The 26,409-nt window shown below is 42.0% G+C and overlaps 5 protein-coding genes across 9 annotated transcripts in view; 2 read left to right on the forward strand and 3 right to left on the reverse strand.

Moving 5' to 3' along the window:
- Positions 1-35: 35 nt before the first annotated feature.
- LOC132707127 (DNA ligase 1) lies at positions 36-3,620 on the reverse strand. Of its 2 annotated transcripts, XM_060678824.1 has the most exons (17): positions 3,506-3,620; positions 3,384-3,417; positions 3,295-3,333; positions 3,120-3,179; positions 3,030-3,067; positions 2,888-2,975; positions 2,805-2,833; positions 2,578-2,751; positions 2,424-2,523; positions 1,972-2,368; positions 1,648-1,916; positions 1,385-1,586; positions 1,123-1,326; positions 804-1,020; positions 514-749; positions 261-458; positions 36-209 (listed from the first exon to the last, which is right to left on the reverse strand). In XM_060678824.1, exons 2-17 carry the CDS (start codon positions 3,401-3,403, stop codon positions 36-38), a joined length of 2,445 nt encoding a protein of 814 aa, XP_060534807.1. In that variant the 5' UTR covers positions 3,404-3,417; positions 3,506-3,620. The 2 variants fall into 2 exon arrangements, with proteins under 2 accessions (XP_060534807.1, XP_060534806.1); XM_060678823.1 differs by lacking the exon at positions 3,506-3,620 and having other exon boundaries at positions 3,120-3,333; positions 3,384-3,493.
- Positions 3,621-3,722: 102 nt separating this feature from the next.
- On the forward strand, positions 3,723-14,792 carry LOC132707125 (puromycin-sensitive aminopeptidase). Its single transcript, XM_060678821.1, has 7 exons — positions 3,723-4,170; positions 7,428-8,137; positions 9,346-9,738; positions 10,487-10,653; positions 10,713-11,206; positions 13,136-13,507; positions 14,318-14,792. The coding sequence occupies exons 1-7, from the start codon at positions 3,769-3,771 to the stop codon at positions 14,639-14,641; spliced, it is 2,862 nt and encodes a 953-aa protein (XP_060534804.1). The 5' UTR covers positions 3,723-3,768; the 3' UTR covers positions 14,642-14,792.
- Positions 14,793-15,446: 654 nt separating this feature from the next.
- Positions 15,447-19,501, reverse strand: LOC132707129 (histone deacetylase HDAC1). Of its 2 annotated transcripts, XM_060678829.1 has the most exons (7): positions 19,284-19,501; positions 18,823-18,935; positions 18,306-18,762; positions 16,960-17,551; positions 16,718-16,905; positions 16,590-16,639; positions 15,447-15,874 (listed from the first exon to the last, which is right to left on the reverse strand). In XM_060678829.1, exons 1-6 carry the CDS (start codon positions 19,330-19,332, stop codon positions 16,614-16,616), a joined length of 1,425 nt encoding a protein of 474 aa, XP_060534812.1. In that variant the 5' UTR covers positions 19,333-19,501; the 3' UTR covers positions 15,447-15,874; positions 16,590-16,613. The 2 variants fall into 2 exon arrangements, with proteins under 2 accessions (XP_060534812.1, XP_060534811.1); XM_060678828.1 differs by lacking the exon at positions 16,590-16,639 and having other exon boundaries at positions 19,284-19,500.
- A 196-nt stretch (positions 19,502-19,697) lies between these two features.
- Positions 19,698-20,869, forward strand: LOC132707130 (uncharacterized). The gene is made up of 2 exons (XM_060678830.1): positions 19,698-20,037; positions 20,146-20,869. The coding sequence occupies exons 1-2, from the start codon at positions 20,035-20,037 to the stop codon at positions 20,752-20,754; spliced, it is 612 nt and encodes a 203-aa protein (XP_060534813.1). The 5' UTR covers positions 19,698-20,034; the 3' UTR covers positions 20,755-20,869.
- Positions 20,870-21,430: 561 nt separating this feature from the next.
- Positions 21,431-26,409, reverse strand: part of LOC132707128 (cyclin-dependent kinase 14) — a 130,284-nt gene continuing 125,305 nt past the window's right edge. For all 3 annotated transcript variants that reach the window (XM_060678826.1, XM_060678825.1, XM_060678827.1), the window contains one exon: positions 21,431-24,773. In XM_060678826.1, coding sequence (XP_060534809.1) covers positions 24,709-24,773 — 65 coding nt within the window. In that variant the 3' untranslated portion in view covers positions 21,431-24,708. The remainder of the gene's footprint in view (positions 24,774-26,409) is intronic.

Genomic DNA, 26,409 nt, shown 5'->3' on the forward strand with positions numbered 1-26,409 from the left:
AAGATCAGTAAATATTTATTTGCGCCAAAGATGGGTCAATAAAAATCTTCTTCTGAGAATTTGGCGGGCTGCTGCTGGTTCTTGACCTGCTCTTGGTTCTTGTACATGTAAGCCACTTGGTCAGCCGTAGTGGCGTCTTCCACGTTCTTGTCATCCCTAATCCTTATAAATCGCGGGAACCGCAAGGATATGCCCTTCTCAGGATCAATCTAGGGGAAATGTTACGTGTGAATTCTGTCCCTTAATCCTCAAAAACCTACAATTCCGATTCCGGCTCGGTGTACGGGCGACAGAGACAAGTCGGCGCACTTAATCTCCCAAACCTGGACGGGTTCGAACCAATGGTCCGGTTCGAGCGACGAGTCGTACCTGTAGTAGTTCTTAGGATGCGGGATCACGTGGGACTTGAAAAACTCCGAGTGGATGTGCAGGATTTCATCGCTAAAGCCCGTGCCGATCTAAAAAAAAAACAAAACTACCGCCGTCCCGTAATTTTTACCGGCCATTTTTTACTTTGCACACGCTTTGGTACTCTTCGCTCTCCTTATCGTAACACGCCAACAGGAAGCCGCCGTAACATCCGGTCCTCTTGCCCTTGCCCACGTAACCCCCGATAACCACTACGTCCAAAGTGTCGCCTGCCCCCTCCAAATAATCTTTCTTCAGCTTGAGCCATTTGTGCGACCGTTTCGCTATCTCGTACGTAGCATCGTGCTCGAGCGTTTTCACCATCAGTCCCTCGCAGTTGCCTGAAACAAATAACCGGCTCGATCGTGCACACCCGAGGAACGCGGCGACGACACCTTTCACGCTCTCCTCCAAAAACTCCTCGACCTCCTCCATCCTCGTGGTGTCCAAGCTTTTCGCGAACAACCACTCGCCCTCGATCTCGTTAAAGTGCCGCTTCAAGAGATCCCTTCGTTCCACCAGAGGCTTCTTAACCAGCGACTCGCCGTTGAAGTATAACAAGTCGAACATGAAAACGCACACCTGTACTTTTATGTCCGCTTCGTTCGCGTCCTAAGACAGGTAAATCAGAACTACCAGAAACTTTAAAATTGTAGTACTAGGTCAAACGTTCCAAACATTGATATTAGTGTCTATTCGACGCGTTTCACGTACCTTTCGCTTCCTAGTGCTAAGAACCTGAAACGGTAAGATCTGTTTCTTCTCGCGGTCCCACGCGACCGCCTCGCAATCCAATATGCAGGACCGCACTCTTTCGTTACGGCATTTGTCCATCCGGGAGATGATGTCCGGATACTTGGACGTATTATTTTCCTGGTTGCGGCTGAATATGTGCACCGTGCTATCGTCGATATGGATCTAAGTATCGAAATCAGAAGTGGGATAAAAACTATCTCATCTTTTTTTAACGCGTTACTTGGGCCCTCTCGCCGTCGTACTTCCACTCGCACGTGAACTTCACGCCCTCAAACCTCTGCAACACCTCCTGGACCCCTTTGGTGGGATGTGCCAACATTGGTTGTAGCGGTATGCCCGGCGTTAACTTGCAATGCTCTGGCAACTTATCGACGCCCTCAGTAAGCAACACGGGGACGATCTTGTCGTAGTTGGGACACTCGCTGTTTTATCAAAGAGGAGGGGCTGAAAAAAGGAATATCACCTTCTGGAAGGGGTACCTACCAATAAGCGGTCTTCAATATCAACGCGATCCGATCGACTTCCGCTTTGAACGAGTCACCCGAATAGTTTCTAGAGTTGTCGATGAGTGGGGGTGGGTACTCTTGGTTTGGGGGCGTGGTCGCGCATGCCAGCGCCAACGCTTGCAGCACGGACTGTTCCGCCAGTCCGATTCTCAATTTGCCTGCCAGAGATCTGATTAGGAACCGCGCCTCCTCGTCCTGACAAGCGACGAACATCGATTGAATTTTTTCGATTTTTTTCGTTTGAGCCTGCAACGTAATTTTTCGCTTCACAGTCACACGTAAGCCCCGCCCCTTATCGTACCGCGTGGCCCGTCATTTGGGCGATTTCCTTCAGTTTGTCGAAAACGCCCTTCACGGTCAATCGAGCCGGTTTGAAAATCATCCTCTGGTTGGATTTCGAACGTTCCGCCACGACGCCCAAGTCGCCCGTCTCTTGCGCGTCGGCTTTGATCTGCGCCACGGTCCTACCGGTGGATTGGGCGATGGCTTTCATTAGACTAGTTTCGGCCACGCCCAGTTCCAAGCCCTCGTACGCGGGCGCGATTTTGTTCAGGCAAAGGTACACGCTGGGCAAAAGGTCTTCGGGGGTGAGGACCGTGACGGATCGGAAGTAATTGCTGAGGATTTCGATCATTTTGAGTCGCGCGGATACCTGTTCGATTTCGTCCAGGGTTCTAGACAGAGCGCTGTATGGTACCCTGATAAACCAGCGCGGGTACTGAGAGGAAAAACAACTTAAACCGTAATATTAACCTTTCTTTGCGCGTCCATGTGGCGCAGTCGATAGGATGGTACTTTGAAACGTTCGGATCGTAACGCGCTCGCTTGGTTTGCTTTTCGTCCTTTTGTTTTCCTAACATCGTAAATTTTGCGTCTCGCTTATGAATAAATAAAGAGGGAAACTTACCGAAACCGACGTTGTTGACTTTTGTATTGGTTGCAGCTTCCTTTTTTTCGACAGTCTCTTCTTTGGTTGCCTTCGTTTCGACACTGTTTTCTGACTCCAATTTCGCTTCGTTGTTTGTTTCAGCCATTCTCTTATCTTTGTTTGTACTCTTCTTGGATGACTTAGTCTTTTTTGCTAAAAATCGAAAATACTGTAACAGAAAAAAGTGTCTAATAGAAATGGAGTACCCGGAGTGGGACTAGTTTCTTCTTCTGATCTGGAACAGAACAATTAAACATGGAATTGGATCAGCAAAAACACAAAATCTTACTTGCTTGTGATGTAGTCGCTTCCCTTGGGACTTTTAACGCCACTTTTGTGAATCTTTGATTCCTTGTTCACAATTTTTGATTTTTTCGCTAAAAACTCGACATTGATCAATTACACAGGCAGAGAAACCAAAATGTAAATACCTGCGGCGGTAAGAGTCGTCTCCTCTTCGTTCGACGGCCTAAAACATGTCGAATTACAGTATGATTAATGTTTGTTCGAAGCAAACTTACTTTTCCTCGGAGGCATCATCGCTGCTTGATTTCCTGGGCCTCTTTCCTCCAATGGGGGAACTGTGTACATATTTGTAAATTACATGGTTAGACAGGGATATTTTGCGCAAGGTCTGTTCGTTTTGAACAACCCTAACCGCCTTACTAAGTAGTTTAAGCATAATACTTTACATACCCTTGTTTTTGAGCGCTATCTTTGGGCTTAAAAAACGACCTGGAACGCAGAGAACTAGTAATCGTTAATCAACGGAAAGAAATACTTACGTGATGCTTTTTTGTAACATTTGGAAGTAGCTGCCTACAAATCCACAAACAAATTATTTGGCGCCTTTTAGTTTGAGGTTATGTACCAGTCGACATTTGTTGTCAGTATGTTAAAGGCGTACCTCACTAGCACTTATCTGGGCAACGTTGAATCAGCCCCCCGTAGGCCTAAACGCACGGTTTTTTGCTTGTGCTATCAAATCATGTCAGTCAAAAAATTTAACCCACTACTCATTAGACAACCAGAAATACTCGAGCGCGTCCGCGGTTACCTACGGCGGCGACGAGTGTTGCCAACATCGAAAGAAAAAGTCGCATGCCGCCGCACGTCCCGACATAACTGTTGAAAAACCATTAAAAGCTGTCGCTTTCGCTTTCGTTTTCAATGTCAAAGTTGGTCGGTCGCTTTCTTCACCGAGGAGGCGTCAGTCGTGGTAGCAGCGCGTTCGGCCCAAGCAATAACGAACGCAGAAATTGGTGTGCCCGTGCGAGCAGAATACCGTTAACCGCTACCCTCCCCGCTCCGCGAACGCGTGGAAGCCGCCTGCGCCAGAGTATTGTGTCAGTGGGGCTACGGTATCATCGGTCTCGAGTAGTAGTCGGCGCTTTTAGTAACTTTTGCGGTTATTGTACGAGTGCCACAGCGGAGATCGCGAGAAAAATGCCCGCGGCAACTAAGCCCTTCCAGAGACTGCCCACGAATGTGAAGCCGGAACATTATAGGCTCACGTTGGAACCAGATTGGAAGACGCTCACGTTCAAAGGAGACGTGTCGATCAAAATTGAGGTAGGTCGATTATTGGTCCGTCCATATGCCGGTTGATTTTCGGCTTGTGTCGAATGAATGGCTCTTAAAAAACGGCGGGCCGGAGTTGATCCTTTTTTCAGCAGTGACGTCGGGAATCGCAGTTGAATAAATATTTAACGCAACATCGATAAGTTATCAGCGTATTTCAAATAGACGAGACTATTTTTAGTTTGGCTGCATGCTGTTGCATGGGGTTTTCGTTTTCTTTTTCGGTGTTGGATTTTGAAAACCTAAATTTTTTACGCGACCGATGACCCTGTTTTTTAACGAATCGATGCTGGCGCCCGCCGCGTGTCTTTTGTTTTCTGTTGCCTGTCGCAAATATATATTATCGGTTTATTTTTTGACGGTATGAATGGGGCTTTGCTGTCGTCTTTTTTACGGTCGGCGTTTAGCGAAAATATTTTAATTTTTTTACGAAGGAAATTCTAGCGATTCCGAGAATACGTCGCGTTGATTTAAGCGGCAATTATTGCCGAAAACAAATAGCTAATTAAAACGCAAGATGTTTTTTTTTGTTCGGGTTTATTTTTTTGTTTTAGTTAGGTAGGACATTTTTCATTCTATAAATAAATCATAACCTCAAAATGTGTATGTGCGAGTCATCCCTACAACTCCATGCTTTGTATTTTGCGCTGAGGTGCTTTTTAGTAGTCGGTTTAATTTTATCAACAAAATCGATCTATTTACGATGAAATAAAGGGATGTCGCCGATTTTAATTTCGACTTTCTAATGTTGGAAATATTGTGCGATCAATCACCCCCTTTACTTCTTCCGAATCATCGTCGTTCCCCCTGTAAATAACACGCAATAAAACCCGTTGGTGTTATGGGTGTGGGAGGGGGTAGGTGGGAAGATGTTTGTTACTGTTGTTACTGCCGACGCCACTGGAGTAACGGTACGCGGTCGGTTTTAGAGACCGAACCCGGGAATAACGGTACCAGAACCCTTATGTAACTTATCACGAGGCCGAGACGGTTTAAATACGCACTGGCCATATATATGTATTAAATATACGCGCCTAACAAATATTGGCGAAAGAAAACGCTTCCACACCCATTTTTATTCTTTGCTGTCGAGCTCTTTCATCCGAGCCATTTTTTCATTCGCCGCACGCCATCACGCCAAACGTTTTACAAAAAACGGCCTTTTGTTTTTCATTCCTAGAAAATTCGCTAGCAACTGCAATGTGTGACGTCACCAGTCGCAATTTTAAGTTTGTTCCGACAGTTCCGAACAGTTTTCAATTGAGCATGCGCGGATCGTCAGCCCGAGAGAAGAGCTCGCTGAGCTAACTTTTCTGATGTCTCAACATTTTCATAATTTTAATTTTAGCAAACAACTTATTTTACAAATAATACTTACCGGCTTCCAAAATTTCAAGATTGTAGTCAATAAAATTTTAAGAAAAGCCAGAGCAACAGTTACTTGGCTTGCTAAATTCAAAATTAATTCTAGGCTCTGATGGAAGGAACCTATTCTTCTTCTGTCTAAATAGAGTATTTCTATGTAAAGAAAAGCAATAAGAAGAAGGATTGTTCTAAATTTAAATTACACTCATTGTCGAGGAGTTTTATAAGTGCGAAAGTTACAAATATAAAAAAGTATGAACAAAAGAGGTTAACATAACACTTGACCATAGACAACAAACACTCAGCCAAAGGCAAAAGTTACTTGACTTGCCAAATTCAAAATTAGTTCTAGGCTCTGATAGAGATAGAGTATTTCTTAATTTTCTTATTTTTTATTAAGTATTTGTTCTAAATTTAGATTACACGCACCGTCGAAGAGTTTTTTAACCGCAAAATGTACAAACATTGTCTGGAATTTCCATTTTTCAATGCATCATGTTCTTAAAAAAGTATGAACATAAGTTCTTATATTTACAATTTAATCACTCTTATCATACAAGACAGAAAGAATTAGACTACAATTAATCTATACATTCGTTGTCATTGACTGAGAAGAATTATCAGTATAATGTTGTGGTTTTTTTATAATGCGCTGCCTAAAATGTTTAAAGCATTTTACTTTTTTGAATACTTTAACTACATCGAACTCTACATTTTCTGTATTTCTGTCTGTTTATTTTCAGTGTTATTTCGTAATACACACTTTTTTAATGCTATATGTGACGTATTTCAAACTTTGTAAATATGTGTGTGTTTACGTAGTAAGTCGTGTAACAAAAATTCGAAATCGTAATATTTAGTTATAGCTTGTCAAACTTCTTTTTTTTTTAATTTTATTTTTAACAAGCTGGTATTTTACAAATAGCCCTGATTTAATAAAAGTCACCGGCACAAAATAATACTGTTTCAGAAATCTATCACTCTACCTAGAATATTTATTTAATTGTTCCTGTATTTTATTTATTTGGACCGATGTTGCAAAATAGAACAGATTGCCTTAAGCAGAAGCTCAAATCCTCAAAATTTGTTACTCTTGTTTTAAGTCGATAAGTGTTGTCGTTTAGCCGCAAATCGATTTATTTATTCTCGTATTTTTTCGTGTTAAACAGCATTTTTAAAAATGTATAAGAAAATGTTTAGAAATGAACGGTGGCCATTTTGAAAACGAATCGTTATTAGCGTTGTATACTGTTTAATTCCCGATTATGATTAATATTTTTTTTTCGAAAATGTTGCATGCATTGCATTGCATTTATCTTACTGTCTTATTACATTGACTTATGCCATTTTTCTACTTTTTCAATTTGTAACATACTGTTTTGAAAAATTTAGTGCACTTCGCCTGCAGGTTAATATCGCGACATTCAGTATCATCTTTGTGTAAGTTAGAAGTGCGGGGTATTCGGGCCGAGAATAAAAAAGCCGATTTGTGACTAAGCGATAACACTCATCGGCTCAAAACAAGAGTAACGATTTTTGAGGATTTGTGATTCGGTTGCAATATCAGTCTAAAAGAATCCTATAGTGAAAGATGTCTGTGTGTAAAATACCAGCTTATTCCGTTGATTTGAAAAATGAATTTCGACAAGCTATGAATGAATCTTTCCTCCAAGTTTCCGAACACTCTGTATAAGTTGTTTTTTCCTACTTGAAACTACAAATGTAATCTTATTATAGTTAAATGGCCTGAGCGATGATAAGCGTTCTTGTTTGGTGCTTGGTGCCCACTGTTTTCACTTAGCCCATGTCTGAGGGTTTTACGAATTTATATAAATTGGTCGGTTGCGTAATACATTGGTTGCGACTATCGACGTGTCCCCCAGGTGGTGCAGGCGACCAACGAGATCCTCCTCAACGCTTTAGATTTGAAGGTGGCCAGTGCGGGTGTGAAGGGCGACAAGCTCTACGTGCCGAAAGATGTCCAACTCACCCCGTCCGACGAAACGCTGTCACTCAAATTCGATACCCACATCGCCCCTGGTTTTTACACACTGAACCTCGTGTTCGAGGGTGAGTTGGGCGATAAAATGAAGGGCCTGTACCGTAGCAAGTACGTCAACGAGAAGGGGGAGGAGTCGTACGCGGTGGTAACCCAGTTCGAGGCGACGGATGCGCGTCGTTGCTTCCCCTGCTGGGACGAGCCCGCCCTCAAGGCCACGTTCGACATCAGCCTCGTCGTGCCGAAGCATCTGGTCGCGCTCTCCAACATGCCGGTCAAACGAAAAGAGGAATGCGGCGAGGTCGTCCGGTATGACTTCGAGGAGACGCCCGTCATGTCGACGTACCTGGTAGCCGCCGTCATCGGCGAGTACGACTATGTCGAAGACAAGTCAAGCGACGGCGTTTTGGTCCGGGTGTACACGCCGAAGGGGAAGAAGGAGCAGGGCCTGTTCGCTCTAGAGGTCGCCACCAAAGTGCTGCCCTACTACAAGCAGTACTTCGATATCGCGTACCCGTTGCCCAAGATCGATCTAATCGCCATAGCGGATTTCAGCGCCGGCGCGATGGAGAATTGGGGACTCGTGACATACAGGTGCGTGACGTCAGTCCACATCCGGCTCGAAGGACCGCATTAACGTAGTAAAATGCGAATTTTCTCGCGCGGAGTCGGCAACACCGTAATCGCAAATACCTAGTATCCTGATCATAGCGCGTGATAATTAAAAATTGCCTACACCCCTGCACTTTTCCGCGATTTTTCTAATCGCTCATTGTTATCCACCGCCGGGCCCCGCGATTTATTCATAGTTGAGCAACAATCTGCGGGAAAAAAAAGTACGCAACACCTCGTAATAATTAACAATGGACGATTTTTATGACGCTTCCTTTCATTTTTTTTTATTTCAAATCCCGCTTACCGTTTCGTAACTTCGATTTTTATGGAACGCGCGTTACGAGCCCATAATGCAAGTGATAAACTTCCGTAATTTAGACTACAACGAAACTGATCTGAATTTTCCTATCGTTAGGTTTAGGTTGTACTGTGCGATCGTTTTATCGGCTTTGCGTTGTACTCTACCAATTTTTTCATAAATCTCTCTCCCACCTTGATTTTAGTTCGGATCTGCCGATCGTTTATGCCGCCATATATTCCCACCCTCCATTGGAAACACCTTGAAATATAAGAATTGAATTTAATGAGAGCCTACTCCCCACGGTCTACACGTGCCGTCAACAATAACACTTTCTGCTATGGTCCTGTCGGGGTCTTACTAGCGGCTTCGAGGGTCTTACAGTTAGGGCTACCTAATTACACTGTCATTTGGCCTTTAAAAAATGGCGAGGTACCGCGCTTCGTTTTCAAGTACTTCTTTCGGGCCATTACCTCTCTTCCATCTTGATCTTCTGCTACCCAGGGCTCGGCGTTTAATTCTCCGATCCTTTGCGTCCTCCCACTCTCCATTGGGAAAACCTTGAAATCTTCAAGAAGTTGCTTCTTCATGAGTAGTTTGGTTTGAATGGGAGCTTTCTCCTTTTCCAAACTCAGCCTATGCGAGCTATCATCAATAACTGGCACGGTACATTTGAACTACCTCTAGATTCGTTTCTAAGATTTTTTCGATTATCTTATCTCTCCAATCTTGATTTTAGTTCCTTGTTCTTAGACCTGTCAGGGCCCTAACGATGTCGAAGATCTGGTAATTATAACTTATTCCTATAGCGCTCTTCAATACATGTTTTCCCATTGTCAGGTACATTTGACCTACTCGCTTGGGGACTGGAATATTTTTTTAATTAAAGGGAAACGGCACTACTGGTCGACCCTCAAAACACTTCGGCCGTGAGTAAGCAGTGGATCGCCTTGGTGGTGGGCCACGAGCTCGCGCACCAATGGTTCGGCAATTTAGTGACAATGGAGTGGTGGACGCACCTGTGGTTGAACGAGGGCTACGCGTCTTTCGTCGAGTTCCTCTGCGTCGACTACCTGTTCCCCGAGTACGATATATGGACGCAATTCGTCAACGAATCTTACATTAGAGCACTGGAGCTCGACGGTCTGAAGAACTCGCATCCGATCGAGGTACCTGTCGGTAACCCTTCGGAAATCGACGAGATTTTCGACGACATCAGCTATAACAAGGGCGCTAGCGTCATCAGGATGCTGCACCATTACATCGGCGACGAGGACTTCAGGTAAGAGCTCAGTAAACCAAAAAGAGGGCGGCGCTGGCCACACTAATTTGCAGTTGAGAAGCCAGAGATGGCAGGCAGCACTATGAATCAAACGTCCCATCCACAACTTTTAGTATTTTATTGGTGTTTTACTTTTTGGGATCCCGTGCTCACCAGTGGTCACATAGCAGCAGTAAATTCAAATGCTGGTGGCCACCCGTGAGCACGTATTATATAGGAATCGCGTATACAAAATGATTGCTTACTCCCATAAAGTAAAGAAAAAAATATTGGGTTGGGCAGTTTAGGACGTTTAGGTAATCTTTTTAGTAAAATATTTTAAAATTGATGTTACTTTGAGAATACATGTTTATTGTTAAAATATTAAAATACAAATAAAACAAATGGTTTCACTTAAAAAGTAAACGTTTGGTTGAACAATTTAAACAAAAAAAAAGTTTTAAGATTGGATTGGAAAGTGGAATATAAAAATATAAATAAAAGTCACTAACAAACGCACTAACATTTATTAAAATCAATTATCAAAAACAAAAAAATATAAATTTGTCTGATCGTGTTTTATACTCCCATTTGAGTTATAGACATGGAGGAATGGTTTTTTAAAAATCTCTGCAGTTGCTCTAAAGTTGCGATAGTTTTTATAATCAATCGCATTTGAATTCAAAGGCTCAAAGTGGCGTTTTGCACGTGAAGTGTGTCGTGGCCTATGGTAGTCTGTGGTTTGCGGGTAAGAGGGCGCTTCTTACAGGAAAGGCATGCACGTGTACTTAACCAAACACCAGTACAAAAACACGTTTACCGAGGACCTGTGGCAGGCGCTCGAGGAGGCCAGCAACAAACCGGTGGGCGAGGTCATGTCCACGTGGACGAAGCAAATGGGTTTCCCGCAAGTGACGGTCAGCAGCACGCCTCTAGGTGACTAGCGCGCGCCCTCTGCCGCAACTGCGAAGTATTTAACGTCTGGCGTGTTATAGCGGGCGGCAAGGGCGTTAAACTGACCCTCACCCAGAGCAAGTTCACCGCGGACGGCTCGCCCGCCTCCGACGACTACCTCTGGATGATACCCGTGTCCATATCTACCTCGAAGAACCCGCGCGAGGAGGCGGTCTCGACGGTTCTCAAGGCGAGGACGACCGAGATCACGGTGGCCGACGTCGAACAGACCGACTGGGTAAAGGTCAATCCCGGCACCATCGGGTTCTACAGGACCAAGTACCCGTCCGATATGTTGGAAAAGTTCGTGCCGGCCATCCGCGACAAGACCCTGCCCCCTTTGGACAGATTAGGTTTGCTGGACGACCTTTTCGCGATGGTCAAGGCCGGCCACACCGGCACCGTCGAGATCCTCAAGTTTTTGAACGCTTTCGAAGACGAGACCGACTACAACGTGTGGTCGTCGATCAACAACATACTGAGCAGGTTGTCGCAACTCCTGGGCAATACGGAACACAAACCAGGCTTCGACAAGGTAGGACGAGTCTTGTTTTTCCTTTGGTGTCACGTTTTTAAGTATGTCGGTTCGAAAATTTCGTAGTTACCAGTAAAAATGAAATTTTCAGTTTTTAGATGTTAATATTGATATCGCTTAAAATTTTGTTGGGGTATCAGTGCCTTTATGGATTCACACCCAATGTTCAACATTAAAAGAAAAACTTGCCGGTTTCAAATTCAAATACACAACTGAAAACAACAAAACAATCCCGATTAGGAAACCCACATCGGAAGGAATAATACAAACTATAGAATCGCTGAAATTTAAAAAAATTACGAGGTTTTGATAACGTCATAACGGAAACAGTGCAACCGATTGCTCACGAAATTAGTTAACTATTATTTTATTTAATAAACAAAATTTTTGCAAAAGGAATTTGTCCTGAAGAATTTAAGATCTGCATTGTAAAACCGCTATTTAAAAAAGGCGACCAAAACCTCCCAGAAAACGATAACTTATGAGTAACATAGCAAACATTTTTGAGATGGTTCCTAAGGAGAAATTAGTCCAGTTTCTAGAAGAAAACAAAATATTAAATAAAAACCGGCATGTCTACAGAAAACACAATATCCACTTTAAATTCATAAATTTACACAACACTGGAGAACAATAAAAAATTTCTTGCAGTGTTTCTCGATCTTTCCAAGGCCTTTGACACAGTTGATTATACACTGGTGTAGGTCTTGCAGGACTCGTACGTACGCGGAATACCTTAAAAGTTATCTTAGCGAAAGAATACAGAAAATACTTATAGTTTTAAAAAAATCCCATGGTGTCCCCCACGGATCCGTTTTAGGGCCAATATTGTTCATTCTTTACATAACTAATTACCATGTACACGTCAGGGACTATTTTTGGTTTTGGGGAACGACCAAGTTGTTCTATACGAAGATAATTCTTGGGATAATCTTAAAACAAAATGCAAAATGACTTCAGTAAACACTCGAGCCGGTTTAAACAGATGTCACTTATGGCGAATGAAGAAAAAACAGTTTTTATGCCATTTTCGTGCACGGTTTGCCAAATTGTAACTGGGAATAACAATGGATACACAATTAAAATGGAATAAATATTTACAAACAATAGTAAACAACCTAAGACCACTGATTTACAAATTAAAATATTTTTTACAAACATTTTAAGTAAACACTAAATGGTAACACTTTAGTATGCATTAGCGCAGTCACATTTAGAATATGGTATTTTGCGAAAATCTGCAAAAATATTTCCTAAAAATAGTTTTCCAAAACTGTTCAGCGAGTCCAGATGTTCAATACAATAACAAATAAGTGTAAGAAACAAAGGGGCCAACGATCTTACACATCAGAGATTCATAAATTTAACATCATTAAGTACCTAACCCACTGCAAATATATTTGAAAATTACTTACAAACCCGCTTTACAGCAGGAAGCAACGCGTTATGCGCCATTTTGTACGAAGTACAAAATAAACAACGGATTACCAACACGAAAAGTAACACAAAGTACACAACGGCCCGAGAAGACTTCGTAATAAGACTGTGTAATTAGTATAGTATATATCATCGCGATCTTGGTAGGATAGTAGTTTGTTACAAGTCTTAATTTCATATAGTGGTTTCAATTTCGCTAGTTTGAAGGCGCACTGTAAAAATGTCATTTAAGTTAAAGGACTTACAACTGAGCTGCTAAAATGTTCGAAGGGAGCACGTAAACCTTATCCAAAGGGTCAGATTTGTTTACTCTTAGCAGCACCACCAACGCTGAGAAAATTCGCGAATAAACAGTGTTTTTTAAAATTTCCTACCGGTTTTATAGTGAACTCTAAATTTTTTCCTAAATTTCACGTTCCTTCTGGGCAAGGTAACTCGGTATTTAAAAAATTGACTTGGAGAGTCTTCACACTTGTCCTCTCGTCTTTTCAGTATCAAAAGCAATTACTCAGGAAGGTGTACGAGCGCCTTGGTTGGAACGTGCGCGCGAACGAGACCCACTTGGACACGTTGCTCAGGGGCTTGGTGCTCGGTCGCATGGCGCTGCTCAGCGACAAGGCGACGATCGAGGAGGCTCGCGCGCGCCTCGCTAAGCACATTGCTGGTGACGAGGTGCTTCCTGCGGACATGCGCAGCGCGTGTTACCGGGCGGTGCTCAGGGCGGGCGGTCAGGACGAGTACGACACGTTGCTGAAGCTGTACCGATCGACCGACCTCCACGAGGAGAAGGACCGGATCAGTAGGTCGCTGGGCGCTGCCCAAGATCCGGCACTGCTGAAGAAGGTGCTCGACTTCGCGATGTCGGTAAGTGCGCGCGAAGGGGATAAGATTATTTTATAATTTGCGCGATCTTAAAACTTCGAAAGCGCCGAAAGGCCGCCAAATAAAATAAACCCTAGAATGTTTTAAAGAACCTCCCGCAGGCTCTTATTACTATTTACAAATTTTCTGGATTCCTGCTGCGTCAGACTTGCTGACGTTTCACCAAATATTCTCTCAGCTCCTTCTGAGCTACACTCTGAAACTTCCTCGTGCTCCCTCAAACAATATATAAGCTGGTACAGAGTAGAATGCAAACCAGCTTCAGCTAAGCCCCGAAGAAAACAGGATGTGTGGCGAAAAGTCAGCAAGTTCGATTTATTAACAGCCGACGCAGGAGATTTGTAAATAGTATTAAGTCAAAATTTGTGAAAAACAAGTTAAAATTTCCAAAAACTGAGTCAGGATTTTGAAGTTGCATTAGAATTTCTGGGAAATAAGTCAGTATTTCTGGAAACAAATCGGAATTTCTGAGTCAAGTCGGCAATTCAGGAAAAGCAGCAGCCAGTTTTTGGACGTTTAATGAGTAAGAAGTGAATTTAGGAAAATTTAAAATACAAGTTGGTCCTCCATTTTAAATCGAGACCCAGTTTTTATGCAAAGGGACACCGTATCGGAATGTAAGCGATATATTTCCACATAAAAATCCTTCTTTGACGCAAACAAATAATCCAGGTAAAGGAATGATTAATAACGCAGTGTAAGCAAATATTTTTTATCACCGTGCCTAATTTTTTGATTTTTCATCTATTTTATATTGTTAATATCGCAACCGCGCTCGTTGTCTGTTCGCAGGATGAGGTCAGGTCGCAGGATACCGTGTTCGTCATCATATCGGTGTCGCACAACGCGATCGGACGCGACCTCACTTGGGAGTTCTTCAAGAGCAACTGGGACAAGATCCTCGAGAGATACAGCGGGTTCCTGCTCACGCGTCTCGTCAAGTACCTGACGGAGAATTTCGCGACGGAACAGAAGCTTCGCGAGGTGGAGACGTACTTCAAGGAGCATCAGGCCCCGGGCACCGAACGAACCGTCCAGCAGGCGGTCGAAACGATCCAGCTGAACGTCGACTGGCTGAGGAGAGACGGGGCCGCCATCAGGGATTACCTCAAGTGATTTCCGGTTACTTAAGTTTGTACTTAACTCGTTTTTTTCCCCTTCTTTACTTTATTTAAACGGTAATTTACGCCAGTTACTTGTACCTAGTTTAATTTTAGGATTTTTAAAAAAATAAAAACTGTTCGCAGATTTGACGGTCACTCCCCTACTCGATCCCGTCGTCGTCCTACTCAAGTGCCGCAAGGTTATGTCCGCGGGCCGATTTCGGTCGTTGTTTATTTCACGACTAACGGCTTGTTTTCGCTTTGGTGATTAATTGTATCGGGTGGAAATGCCGCCAGCCTAAGTTCTAGACCCTTCTAATTCAATCTAGGACCTTTTTGCCTTTATTGTCTGAATCACACAGGCAACCTCTAATTTTCCTTCTTTTTAAAATTTATCACGGGCATTTACATTTCCAATATTAACAGGCAGTACTACTTCATAGGCTTTTATAGCCTTGTAGTGAGGTCCTTCAAAAAAAAAAAGTGGAGCTATGAACTGTTTACCTTCATATGAAAGAGCTGTAAGTACACTAAGCTTTCTTTCTTATAGTTTTACGTGAAAAGTCTTTTTTAAGGTTGACTTCCAGAAGTCTTTCAGTTGTTTTTTCGAGATTAGAGAGGAAAGTTTACATTTTCGATAATAGATATTGATGCCCTGCCATCCTTAACATCTTAATTATTGAAAAATTAATAGTCCAATTTTCTCAGAATTCAGTATTACGTTATGACTTCACTCATCTGTCTAATAGCGTTTTGCTTGATTTGAAGATCGGTGGCGCCGCACATTTAGTGTTTGGAAAAATGAGAACGCAGAGAGTTAATAAAAAATATTTAATGAACTGGAATTATCGTTTTAGGCCATTGCTGAGCCGTTTACGGGAATACTTTGAAAAAATGGAAAAACTTGCGTTATTGCTAAATTTGACGGAATAAATAGTTGACGAGACTTTCACAAATAAAAAATCACGATACTAACAATATGTACACGGGTCCTATTATGTAACGCGAAGGGGGACGATCGGAGGATACTGCTGTCCAAGCCCTAAGTCTAAAACATCATCTGTCGGGAGGTATTCTCGTTACATTTGATAATTATTACGAATTAACTTAAACTTTGCGGGATCGATATCCGCACTTGGAAGTTCACGTAATAATACGGTTTACGTCCTAAGTTTACGGTGCGGTCACGAGCCTGCGCCTGCGTCGTTCGTCGCGTCGTCTGAACTGGTCTTGGAATTCTCCTCACCTGGAAAGTTAAATACGCCCGTCAGCTACCACGCGCACTTTCCAAATAGATCGTAACACACTTGTTCACTTTCAACCATGACCAAATACTACGCTACACCGAGTAGTTCAAATATACCAACATCCACGATAATCGAAACGATCCGTTGACGCGTTAATAAGGCGGTACATTTGAACTACTTTTGTTACCAAAGATCTACATATAGGCCGACCTCGGGCGAGCTTACACTGACTAGTGGTAAAATCCAAAGTTATCCACTGTAGTTGTGACGTCATTGTCAATCGCTAATGGAAGGCGTATCAAAATAAAACTACTTTTAGGTTGTTTGTTTTACCTTCCATTGCTTTTATCTTAAAATATATCTCAACGTTTCTCTTTCGTTAGCTATGATGTACCAATTACGTCATAGCTAAGCACAGTGGTGTCGCCAAAATGATCGAACCACCTTACTTTTTGTCACCCGAAATCGACTATAACTGGTATCCCTCTGACGTACCATGCGTTACACATTGGGAAACTTAAAAAATACCACGAGGAGAACTACCTACGTCGACGAAGAGCAAAACTACGGACAGCCCTCGACCCAACTATTCGGAGCGCCTCCTATGACTACACGGGGACCACTAACGTGAGAAATACAGACAGAGAACACTACTTGGAAAGGAAAGAGGAAAAAAGAAGATCATGCACGCCCCCAGTACGATGCAATACACACCTATTGAACGACCGGCCCAAACTTTCATCTATTTTCCTGCTCAACCGTCGCTGCAAAACAAAAATCACGCGTTCACAACCTCCGCAGAAGGGAAAAGAAAGAAATCCCCCCAGTCCCCCGGGACTTACTCTTCTCGGATTTGACCTCGTCCTTTAGCTTGTCGTCCGCCTCTTTGCCGTCGCCACCTTTGTCCAGTCGCGGCCTCTTGCGTCCTTTGTAGCTCCTGTTGTCCCTCCTGCCGCCTTCACCCTCGTCCTCGCTGTCGGAGAACTCGTTCTCCGGCACTATCCTTTTGTCCAGGTCCTTCTGGGGCAACCTGATAACAAGCGTCCGATCGAAAACGGGTTCTCCGGGAACACCCGAAACGTACCTCTCGTCTTTGTCGACCTTGTCCTCGGTGTCGGAATCTTCGTTGATCGCGTCTTCTGGTATGGCCTGGACCTGCACACCGGGCGCGTGCGGCAACATCCGCAGGTTCTCGAACAGTCTCGTTTTGATCTTTTCGAGGTACTCGGGCGTGTTTTGATTGGCCATATTGCTCGGGCTGATGTGCAGCTTGAAATCCGGCCCGAAGTACTCGAAGTAATCGTTGTAGGGCAGTTCGTTGGCGATTTCAACTCCGAGGGCGACGGACGTCTCGTAGGTCCACGCCCTCGACACGTTACGTATGGTATAGCCGCCTCCGCCCACCATCATAAACGGCAGGTTGTATTTTTTGACGAACTCGACGCATTTGCCGTGCCCTTTGACCGTCAGATTGAAACAGCCTAGACGGTCGCCGGTAAGGGAGTCCGCGCCGCACTGGAGGACGACGGCACTGGGCTGGAACGTCTCCATCACTTTGCTAATGATCGGCACGAAAATACTCTCGTATGCCTCGTCGTCCATGCCGTCCCTCAGCGGGATGTTTACGGCGTAGTATTTACCCTTGCCGGCGCCTATGTCTCGCAAATCGCCCGTACCTACCGACAGTATTCAAAAATATTTAGTTCCATCTACGAAAGCAGATACCTAAAAATTTAAAAAAATCACTAATTTTGATTGGTTTTTAATTATTCTAAATTGAATTAAAAGAATAAATTATGCCATGCATCCATTTGTTTTGTTCAGGCCTACAAATTTTTTCTTTGCTACAAATCAAATTTAAAAATTTAAATTATCCAAGTGCAAAAAGAATTGTTGAGATTTTAAGCTATTCTACTCTATCAAAAATGAAGCATATTACATGAATGGGTAACAAGAAATCAAAATGCATCAAAAATGCAGCACCAGCACATTACATGCTTAGAACAAAAAGTCTTATTTTTAAAATAAAAAATTACTGCTAACGCAAAAACAATTCTCTCCGCTTTTTTAGTGATCATTATCAAGCTCTTGTGACATGAATTTAAATCGTTTAATTCATTCATATCTTTTCAATTAGGTCGACACTTTTTCGTATTTTTTAAACCCCCAAATTGAACTGATTCTTTGAATAATTTGAGAAGTGAAAAGGTGATTTAATATTCGTTAAGGAAATAGGAAAAACGTATGCCACACGGTGGCCTCTGACAAAAAGAGAATGTTCCAAAAATACAACATATTACCGACATTTAAAAAATCGGCAACAGGTGAACTTTTTGAATTGCTGTTGTCCAATTGCGACACTGCCGCCTCATGGGAGGAGAGGGCGGTAATTTTTTTTGGACGTACCATCTGCCCGGAAACTTAACTTACCCGGAAAATATTCACCGTACTTGTGGAAGGACACGGTCATTACTCTGTCGGTGGTATAAAATGCCTCTTCAACACCGTCGCCGTGGTGCACATCTATGTCGATGTACAGAACTCTTTGGTGGTACTTGAGCAGTTCCAAAATACCCAAAACGATATCGTTGACGTAACAAAAGCCAGATGCCTCCGATTTTTTGGCATGGTGCAGGCCTCCGCCCCAATTTATGCAGATTTCCGACGCTTGTTTGTTGAGTTTGACGGCTGCTGCCACCGACCCGCCCGCCGACAATTGACAAAACTCGTAGAGGCCGTCGAACACGGGGCAGTCCTCGCCTACATTAAAACGCTGCATCTGTTTGTTGTACTCGGCCATGTTGTCTGGTCTGATTGATCGCAAGAACCGTATGTAGTCGTCCGAGTGGAATTTGGTCATCTCTTCCGCAGTGGCTTTGTGGGGCCTCTGCATAATACCAACGGTATCACGTATAAAATTAAATCCACGTATCCACTACAGACTTACGTAGATTTCCATTTTTCTGTACAGTCCGTAGTTGAGAAGCAAGTTGTGCGTCATACGAATGCGGTGGGGCTTCATAGGATGGCCCTGGCCGTAATAGTAATTGCCTATATCGCCTGTGTTGTGAACAAAACATTTTAATGACCATCGGAAATTATTCAAAAACCCACGACCGATTAGGACAAAATCGTCGAGCTGCCGTACTTCGTAGCGTCATCCTTTCCTCGCTTTCTCGCGCGACCAATCGGACGACAGCAAAAGTACGGTAGCTGGATAGTCGGCCGTGAATTCGTGGCGTTACAGTTTCGAAAACAGTACGCGGCGATGGGTTAACATGAAGGTGTAATTTACGACCCCAAAACGAAAGATTTATAGACGAAATGACCCACCGAACAATCGGAATAACTCTGATGATAAAACGTCCATGGCAGAACACACGCGGATTAATTAAATTCAATACTCACTGTCGTAATAATAACAGACCCTCTTACGGCTATGGGGCTGGGTCGCCATTTTTACCACACAACACACACCTGCTGTAAAATGTTAAAGATAACTTATTTTTAATTTAATTAATGGCAAAAACTTTTAAAATTAATTAATGCACTAATAAAATCGGCATCGACTACGTGCGATGCCCTTTGCAAATGGATGGCGCCAGGCTGACCAACTTTACGAAAATTTAAAGGCAAGTAACGGCGAGTGGTACCATTGCAAGCATTTACTTTTTTATGGAACGTTAATCGTTAAACGAATTATCGATATATTTAATGGCAAATCTGCCCAAACTCATTGCTTATTTGATTTTTCTTCAACTCATGAAGTCCTGTTAGAATTACAGTTAATAGCTGTTTGTGGTCTGTGGTGCCGTTGGTTTGGTGTGTGTGTGTGTGTGTGCTGTGACATTTCCGTTGATCTGCGCTTTAATTATTTCTATAGATATATTTTTAAAAATAAGTGTTCCTGCTAATGATAATGTACATCACGCCAAAATGTCCTTAATTTTATTTATGTAAAATCATTGCCACTACGTGAGCACGCATGCGCGTTGCGAATAACTGACCTGCTGATCGTCTCCATAATTAGTCATCATTTATTTTGTGTTGTCGTACGTGAGTGTTTGTAAACATCATCTGTTGTCGACGACATTTGGCCTATTAAAAAAAAAGGAGCCACGCGGTTTCCTTTTAAATAGAATGCACACTAGTTTTCGAAATGGTAAGTGACTTTCTTTGGGATATATGGCCTTTGTGCTGTCAGGTCATTTGTACCTGATGTTTCTCGACACACAATACGCATCTGCGTGACATATCGTCCTTGTTGTAGAGCGCAATAGAAGCGGACGACCAAAATTTGTTGGGTTCGTTGCAAAGGCTCGAATTAGACAGGCCTAAAACGAAGGGCGCAGGCCAGGACAACAAAGCCAACCCTTTCAACAGCTTCCGCAGAAGATCGAGGTCCCTGTCCAGCATTAACTTCGGGTCAAGCTGCAAGTGTTCTAAGAAGTCGGCCACCGTGAAACATACCACTTCCTTCAAAAAGTCTACGAAGAAGATCCTGCGCGAGCCCGTGCTTAAATTTATTAAATGTCATGGGGACAAGTGCGCAGAGAAACCCAAAAAGTTGTTCGGTCAGTGTACAAAACACGCGGAAAAGGACTTCAAGTCGCTCGTCGATGCGTGCGAACATTTAACGCTGGGCAATGCCCAGATTAGAAAAAGGTATTCGGGTCCATGTTTTCTAAATGTTAGGACATCGATCGGGGGCGCCAAGCCCGAGAACGGCTCCGCCAACATGGCTAGCTGTTCTCACCAGGCCCGCATGAACTCGCTGCCGCCATGCGACGTTACCATCGACGAGCTGGCCAGTTACTTCGAGACGTCGGTTCATATTCCTAAAAAGATGAGTACAATGGCTGAGATGATGTATATTTAACGTTTCTTTGTGATTATAATTATATCCCGCCACCTTTTATTATTTTAGTTTATTGTAAACTTCCGCGATCAAGATCTGTTTGCTTTCATTCGGTAAACCATTGAAATAAAAAATTGTGTTTACTTGCCTTTTTTATGCAACACCTTACGCAAATACAACAATTCGAAGCAGCGTGAACACGATTGAGACAGGTCAGGCGGTGACGTCACAAACATCCATCCCTTATATAACGTGCCGACCATTTTTTAATTAGAACTTCGATCTGCGGCTCAAACGCGCAATGTTCAGTTAACCGAACAACTACGTTGACTTTGAAAGCTAAACACTCTTAATTTGCGAATAAGTCGAGAACATTGAACACACGTTTTCCGTGGTTTGGCAAAGTTGTTACGAGTGGGCCATGGAAATCCCGAAATGCATTTCGCGGTACCAGTTTTTCAGTATGGTGGTTATCGCAAATTTGTAAGTTAAATTTGTCCGTTTCGCCGATGAATAGTGTAGTGTAAAGTGCTTTGATATTCGGAAAAACCATCTCGCAAGAAATTAAGGTAATTTTATTCTTCGGTCTTCGATCGTTGCGTTCTTGGTTAATTTGAGCCAAGGGTTGTTTGGATTATGTAATTGGACTGGGGTATGGTAATTGAAGCGCAAAACTAATACAAAGACATTTATTAATATTTTTCAATATTCTTATAATAATCTTATTATAAACAACTATTTCTATATACAATGCAACGTGGTACAATGATTACACTGCATCATTGGTAGTGTTCCATAAAAAATTTCATTTATTTTTCTTTTCTAAAATATAAACAAGAAACCAAGGTAGAATCGATAACAAACTCTATCACAAGAGCAATTTTTCACACCAAAATTGGTAAAAACAAAACGCCAGATCCGGCCGGGCCCACGGCAAACTTCCGCATGACATTTTTTTCGCGTCACATCGACTAGTGGCTTACAATTAGAAAAGGTACCGCCGCGGCCCGTCCGGATCGTTGCTGTTCTCATTGTTCCGTAATTATCTCAGTTCTTTCGGCAACCAAAGTACTACCGGTAGTTGCGTGAGGTCCGTCAGTAGCTTGGTTCGCCTCGGTAAAGAAATTTAACATATAAAATTATCACTTATCACCGTGTATCTGTTTTTGATCGTCATTCTGTTTGGCGGACGCTGTTAAACGTTTTCCCATGCTGCGCATACGGCAAAAGGAGCGAGAAAACTATATATTCTAATCGAAACTGGCGCAGAAAACGTTATTGCTCGTAGAATTTTATAGGTAATTCATTTATATTTATATTAGACGCGTCTTGAGTGACACAAATCTAGTTGCGTGTGAATATTGGACAGTTCCTCTTTATATAAATCTCAAAGTATTTTCAATTGTTTTACAATCTGGTTCCCGCAGCTGCAGTAATGTACTACTAATCTATGTTGTGTAATAAATTATTTTTTGATTGCTTCGCTAGGTTTCAAGCGGAATTTGAAATATATTAATTTTCTTTAAAATTTTGTTAAAACTCTCGTTGCTCTGCGTTGTTGCTATCCCAAATTATCTTCTTTTAATATTCCTATATTTTCTTGCAAGTAATTGGAGTGATTGGTGCTGACCGGAAAGAATTTTTTATATACTTAGAGGGTATTCATTTTTCTAAACAATCTTCATTGCACATTAGAAACATTAGAAAATTGGTAAAGCAAGTGGTAAAAGTGTAAACTTTTAACAAGATGTAGAGAACGTTATCAAATTGAAGAAAGGTTAATGAAAAATTTTTTTTTTGGATTGAATTTGAATTAAAATAGGATAATAGAAAGAGTTTCACGCTTATTTTGCCGCATGTGCGCCGTCGAAGCGATCTAAAAAGAAAAACGTCCAACCCCGAACGCCCCACCCGAATTCCTCTGCACAACATTTAAAATTACCACATAAAAATTCTTCCGTAAAAAAAGTAATAAAACGCGCAGGCACAAAGCGTGCATGGGAAGTTTGGATGTGAAAAAAAGGCGTTCACTTAACAAGTCGTTATTATCGTTACTTAGTCGTTAGAAAAATCAGACGGTAATGTGGACGTTTATAGTAGTAGAGGGAGGCTGCTGTGCGCGCCAGAGCGTTAAATTTTAGTGCCTTTTTTGATTTTTTTTTGTCTTTGGACTACGCTACGATTACTAAACATTACTCTCACTAGAATTAGCGAATAATCTGCGATTTCTAAAAAACGAAAACGGGATTTCTCTATATCGCGCCCGGAGGGGGAGGAGGCGGAGGCGTAGTCGCCCTATATACTAGTTATACCCTTCTAGGTTTTTGTAAATCGGTATTCCGCTACGGCTTTTGCCTACCTACTGTCATCTAGCCGCGCATAGGTTAGGCCTAGTTAATGTTTTTAACGAGTTTGTTTCTTTTTACTGTCGGTTCGTTTGAACTACTCGCGAAACGATTGGTCTCTGCGGGTCACGATACCACTTTGTACATTTCTAATTGACGCGGGTATACTTCGGGTGTCCCGGTAACCCCGCGGGACTGCAAAGGGGTCGCCCTGATGGATAGAAGTCGCTTTTCATGAAAAAACGGTCATTTTAAACATACGTCACAAATTGGGTGAAAGTAAAAACCAAAAATCCCTTTGGCATCTAAAAGATCTGATCTAAAATCTGATTAAAAAGTATAAAGTTATATTAAAATTAACAGTTTAGGAGAAAAGGTGAAAATTAAAACATGGTCTCCGATGTTTAAAAAAATGTGAATAAAATTCTGTGAAAAAGGTAATGATACAATTTTTTTTTCTCGGAACTTCAATTCTCTGTTTCTTGGGTAGAAGGAATTCAGGAGGGAAGGCACAATAAAAAAATATCAGAAGAGAGGGACATTTTTTTAATTAAATTGTATATATTAAATTAAAATAGTCAAAAATGAGTTTTGACTAAATTTGATGAGAAAATAATTAACACCCTACACGTCTGGAGCAAAGCAATTTACGACACCTGTGAATATGGGCTTTTATCACAAAAAAAAACCGTTTCCTATCACTTTGTCTCCAAAAACTCGGTCCGCTCTGTACATTATTGCAGATTCGAAGTCGAATTCGGAATTTTGAAGCTTTGTATTTTGTCCTTATCCAAAAACCTTACTTCTCTTTTCCTTATACCGTCATCGATATTGGAATTTTTTCGTTTTATCGAATTTTTGCGATGTTACGATGCGATGGGACACCCTGTATTTTGTGTGCCGTTCTGCGAGTAGTCGCCGGGACCGGTCTAGTTATTATTCGTCTAACTATTGCCCTTTGGCACTTATACGTTTGGCTGCGAACTTTGTCTCGTGTATAATAAATATTTACACCGGAAAAGTCGTTGACGGGTTATATACAGAAACAAATGGCGCCGGTCTACGCGGGAAAAAATGAAATCCCCTCAAAGCCGCTCCCGCAACCCTTACACCTAACCGTAGAAATTTATACAGGGCGGTTAACCTTAAGATTGACCGCCGAAGTAATTGAGCACCGTGGAAGGAATGATTTTCATTTTTTTTTTTCAAACCCCTCTCTCCCTGGCTATTTAAAAGAAAAATATTTTAAAACCGTGCGATCGCATCAGCTCGTTCAATTCCGTGTTGGCGTCCGGGAAGAAGCAGCCGCCGCGCCGTCTAGCGGCAATTTTACAAAATAGCTTTGGGTTACGCGCACGACAGCCGGCAATCGCGACGTTGCCGAACTGTCGGATTTTTCCGGAAATAAAAGTAAATGTCGCGGCGTGGCGAGGAAAGTATTTCGCATAGAAAAGAAAAAAAAATCCTAAACCTAACGGAAACATTTTTGTTTGGCGCGCGCGCCCGCCGTTTTCCGTTGAACGTTGGGGGCGGGGAGCGGGGGCGGGCGTGTGGTCTGATTGCGTCGAGATGGGCCGCCCGGTCACTGTCCGAAAAATTTAATTCCTGAGTTGGACCGTTTCGGCTTGTTTCATTTGACCCCGGAGTACTGCTCGGTATACAGGTGCACGCCTTCCACCGAGAATATTGATGCGTCTGAAACAACGATTAAATGTTAATAGGGCTGGTTTCCATGTTTCAAAGCGATTTTTTTTGGCCTAGCTCTTATCTCAGCCTAATAAACTACAGAAATGAGCGGGGCAACAACCTCAAACACCATAATAAAGTGCCGCTTGTGTCGAGGGATGATGGGATAGCAGAGCGTGTGTATTGTGTAAATATTCCGCGAATTCTAAGGACTTACCAAATAGTAGTCTGCGTGAGAACCGTTCTCATTTTGAGGTAAGTTTATAGCACTGGCAACAGACAGACCAAGTGTGAAAACTCTGATAGAAGTGCGACACTTCCTTATCTCAGAAACTGTGGCAGATCGAGCCAAAAGTTGTATAAAAAAATTAATTGGGGATTTACAAATCTTCAATTTTTTTAAATGTTGTATATACGGGGAGTTTCCTTTTTCGTGAGCAAGTATCAACTTTCTTATTTTAAATGGAACACCTGGTATACTATTTCATTTTTAAATTCTATACATTTATACATATATATTTTTTTATGCGAAAAATGACGTTTGCAAGACTTAAAATGTCTGCCAATTTCTTCATTCGGAAGCATTTATTGTTTCTCTTGAGTAAGTTTTGCTGTAGACAAAAGACTCGAATAACGCATTTCATAAGAAATTTCGATACATATTAATACAGGGTTCGCGAAAAATAAGATTAGAAATGAAATTAAAAAAACTGCCAAAAAACTTTTTTTTTAAGTCACAAATAGTGCCATATAAATTCAGTTAGTGTAAGGTGGCTATGACGGCGTTTAAACAAAACAAGTGCTAGGACGCTGCCTCTTGGACGTGTGTTTTGTTGTTGATATAATTTTTTGAAACATTACTGATTTATTTATTTATTGTTTATAATTTTAATTTATTCGCCTGCTTGCGTATCGTGTTTATCACAGAGGAATAGATTGATATGATGGAAAGTTACATATTGAACAATAAAAACCGGACCCTGTTTCTTAGAGATTGTCATATATTGAATGATGAAGAGCAACTTAATATTTTGTTGCATTTTGCAGAGACTCCTGAAGAGTCAACCTGAAATGCGTTTTTACATCCAGATGTGAAAAGAAAAACGCTTTGAACGTGCCTTCAAATAAACAACTGGAACACATATAAATTCTTGTGGAAAGACACTTTTCAGAAAATATATTTCTTAATATTATTTAAATAAATAAATATTTATTTACTACTTCAACTAAAATTACTCATTACTAGAGCAACAAAAATAATAAAAAACATATGAAGTTACAGGATCAGGTAGAACTTCTGTCCAACTATGGTGCGCCATTTGGAGGTTCAGAATAATAGGTCTAGTATTTTTTGATGAGAACTTAAATTCCCAACGCTACTTAGAGCTTTTAAATATTATCCATCCCTTTGTTGAAAATGAAGTGCTTGAAAGGGAACGACAAAACTTAATTTGGTAGCACGATGGCGCACCTTACACACAAGTCAAGAAATTAGCACCTATTTAAATGCACATTGAGAATGGATTGGCGAGAATAGTAGTTACGCCTGACCTCCAAGGAGCCCCGACTTAACTCCCTTAGATATTTTTCTGTGAGGTACACTTAAAGCTTTAGTTGACAAACAGAATCCGTCGACAGCCGAGGA

Source organism: Cylas formicarius, unplaced genomic scaffold (genome assembly GCF_029955315.1).
Source record: "Cylas formicarius isolate icCylForm1 unplaced genomic scaffold, icCylForm1.1 PGA_scaffold_9__14_contigs__length_23061073, whole genome shotgun sequence".
Classification (NCBI taxonomy): domain Eukaryota; kingdom Metazoa; phylum Arthropoda; class Insecta; order Coleoptera; family Brentidae; genus Cylas; species Cylas formicarius.

Bases quoted from the DNA above. Each gene is read 5' to 3' on its own strand.
- LOC132707127 (XM_060678823.1), bottom strand. From the start codon at position 3,280: ATGCTTAAACTACTTAGTAAGGCGGTTAGGGTTGTTCAAAACGAACAG. The intron at 2,834-2,887 runs GTAAGATTTTGT...GTTCTGTTCCAG, and splicing joins AGCGACTACATCACAAGCAA to ATCAGAAGAAGAAACTAGTC. The intron at 1,587-1,647 runs GTAGGTACCCCT...TTGATAAAACAG, and splicing joins ATATTGAAGACCGCTTATTG to CGAGTGTCCCAACTACGACA.
- LOC132707125 (XM_060678821.1), top strand. From the start codon at position 3,769: ATGTCAAAGTTGGTCGGTCGCTTTCTTCACCGAGGAGGCGTCAGTCGT. The intron at 10,654-10,712 runs GTGACTAGCGCG...GGCGTGTTATAG, and splicing joins GGTCAGCAGCACGCCTCTAG to CGGGCGGCAAGGGCGTTAAA. The intron at 13,508-14,317 runs GTAAGTGCGCGC...GTCTGTTCGCAG, and splicing joins TGCTCGACTTCGCGATGTCG to GATGAGGTCAGGTCGCAGGA.
- LOC132707129 (XM_060678828.1), bottom strand. From the start codon at position 19,332: ATGGCGACCCAGCCCCATAGCCGTAAGAGGGTCTGTTATTATTACGAC. The intron at 17,552-18,305 runs GTAAGTTAAGTT...TACTGTCGGTAG, and splicing joins GTACGGTGAATATTTTCCGG to GTACGGGCGATTTGCGAGAC. The intron at 16,906-16,959 runs GTACGTTTCGGG...GCTTGTTATCAG, and splicing joins AAGGTCGACAAAGACGAGAG to GTTGCCCCAGAAGGACCTGG.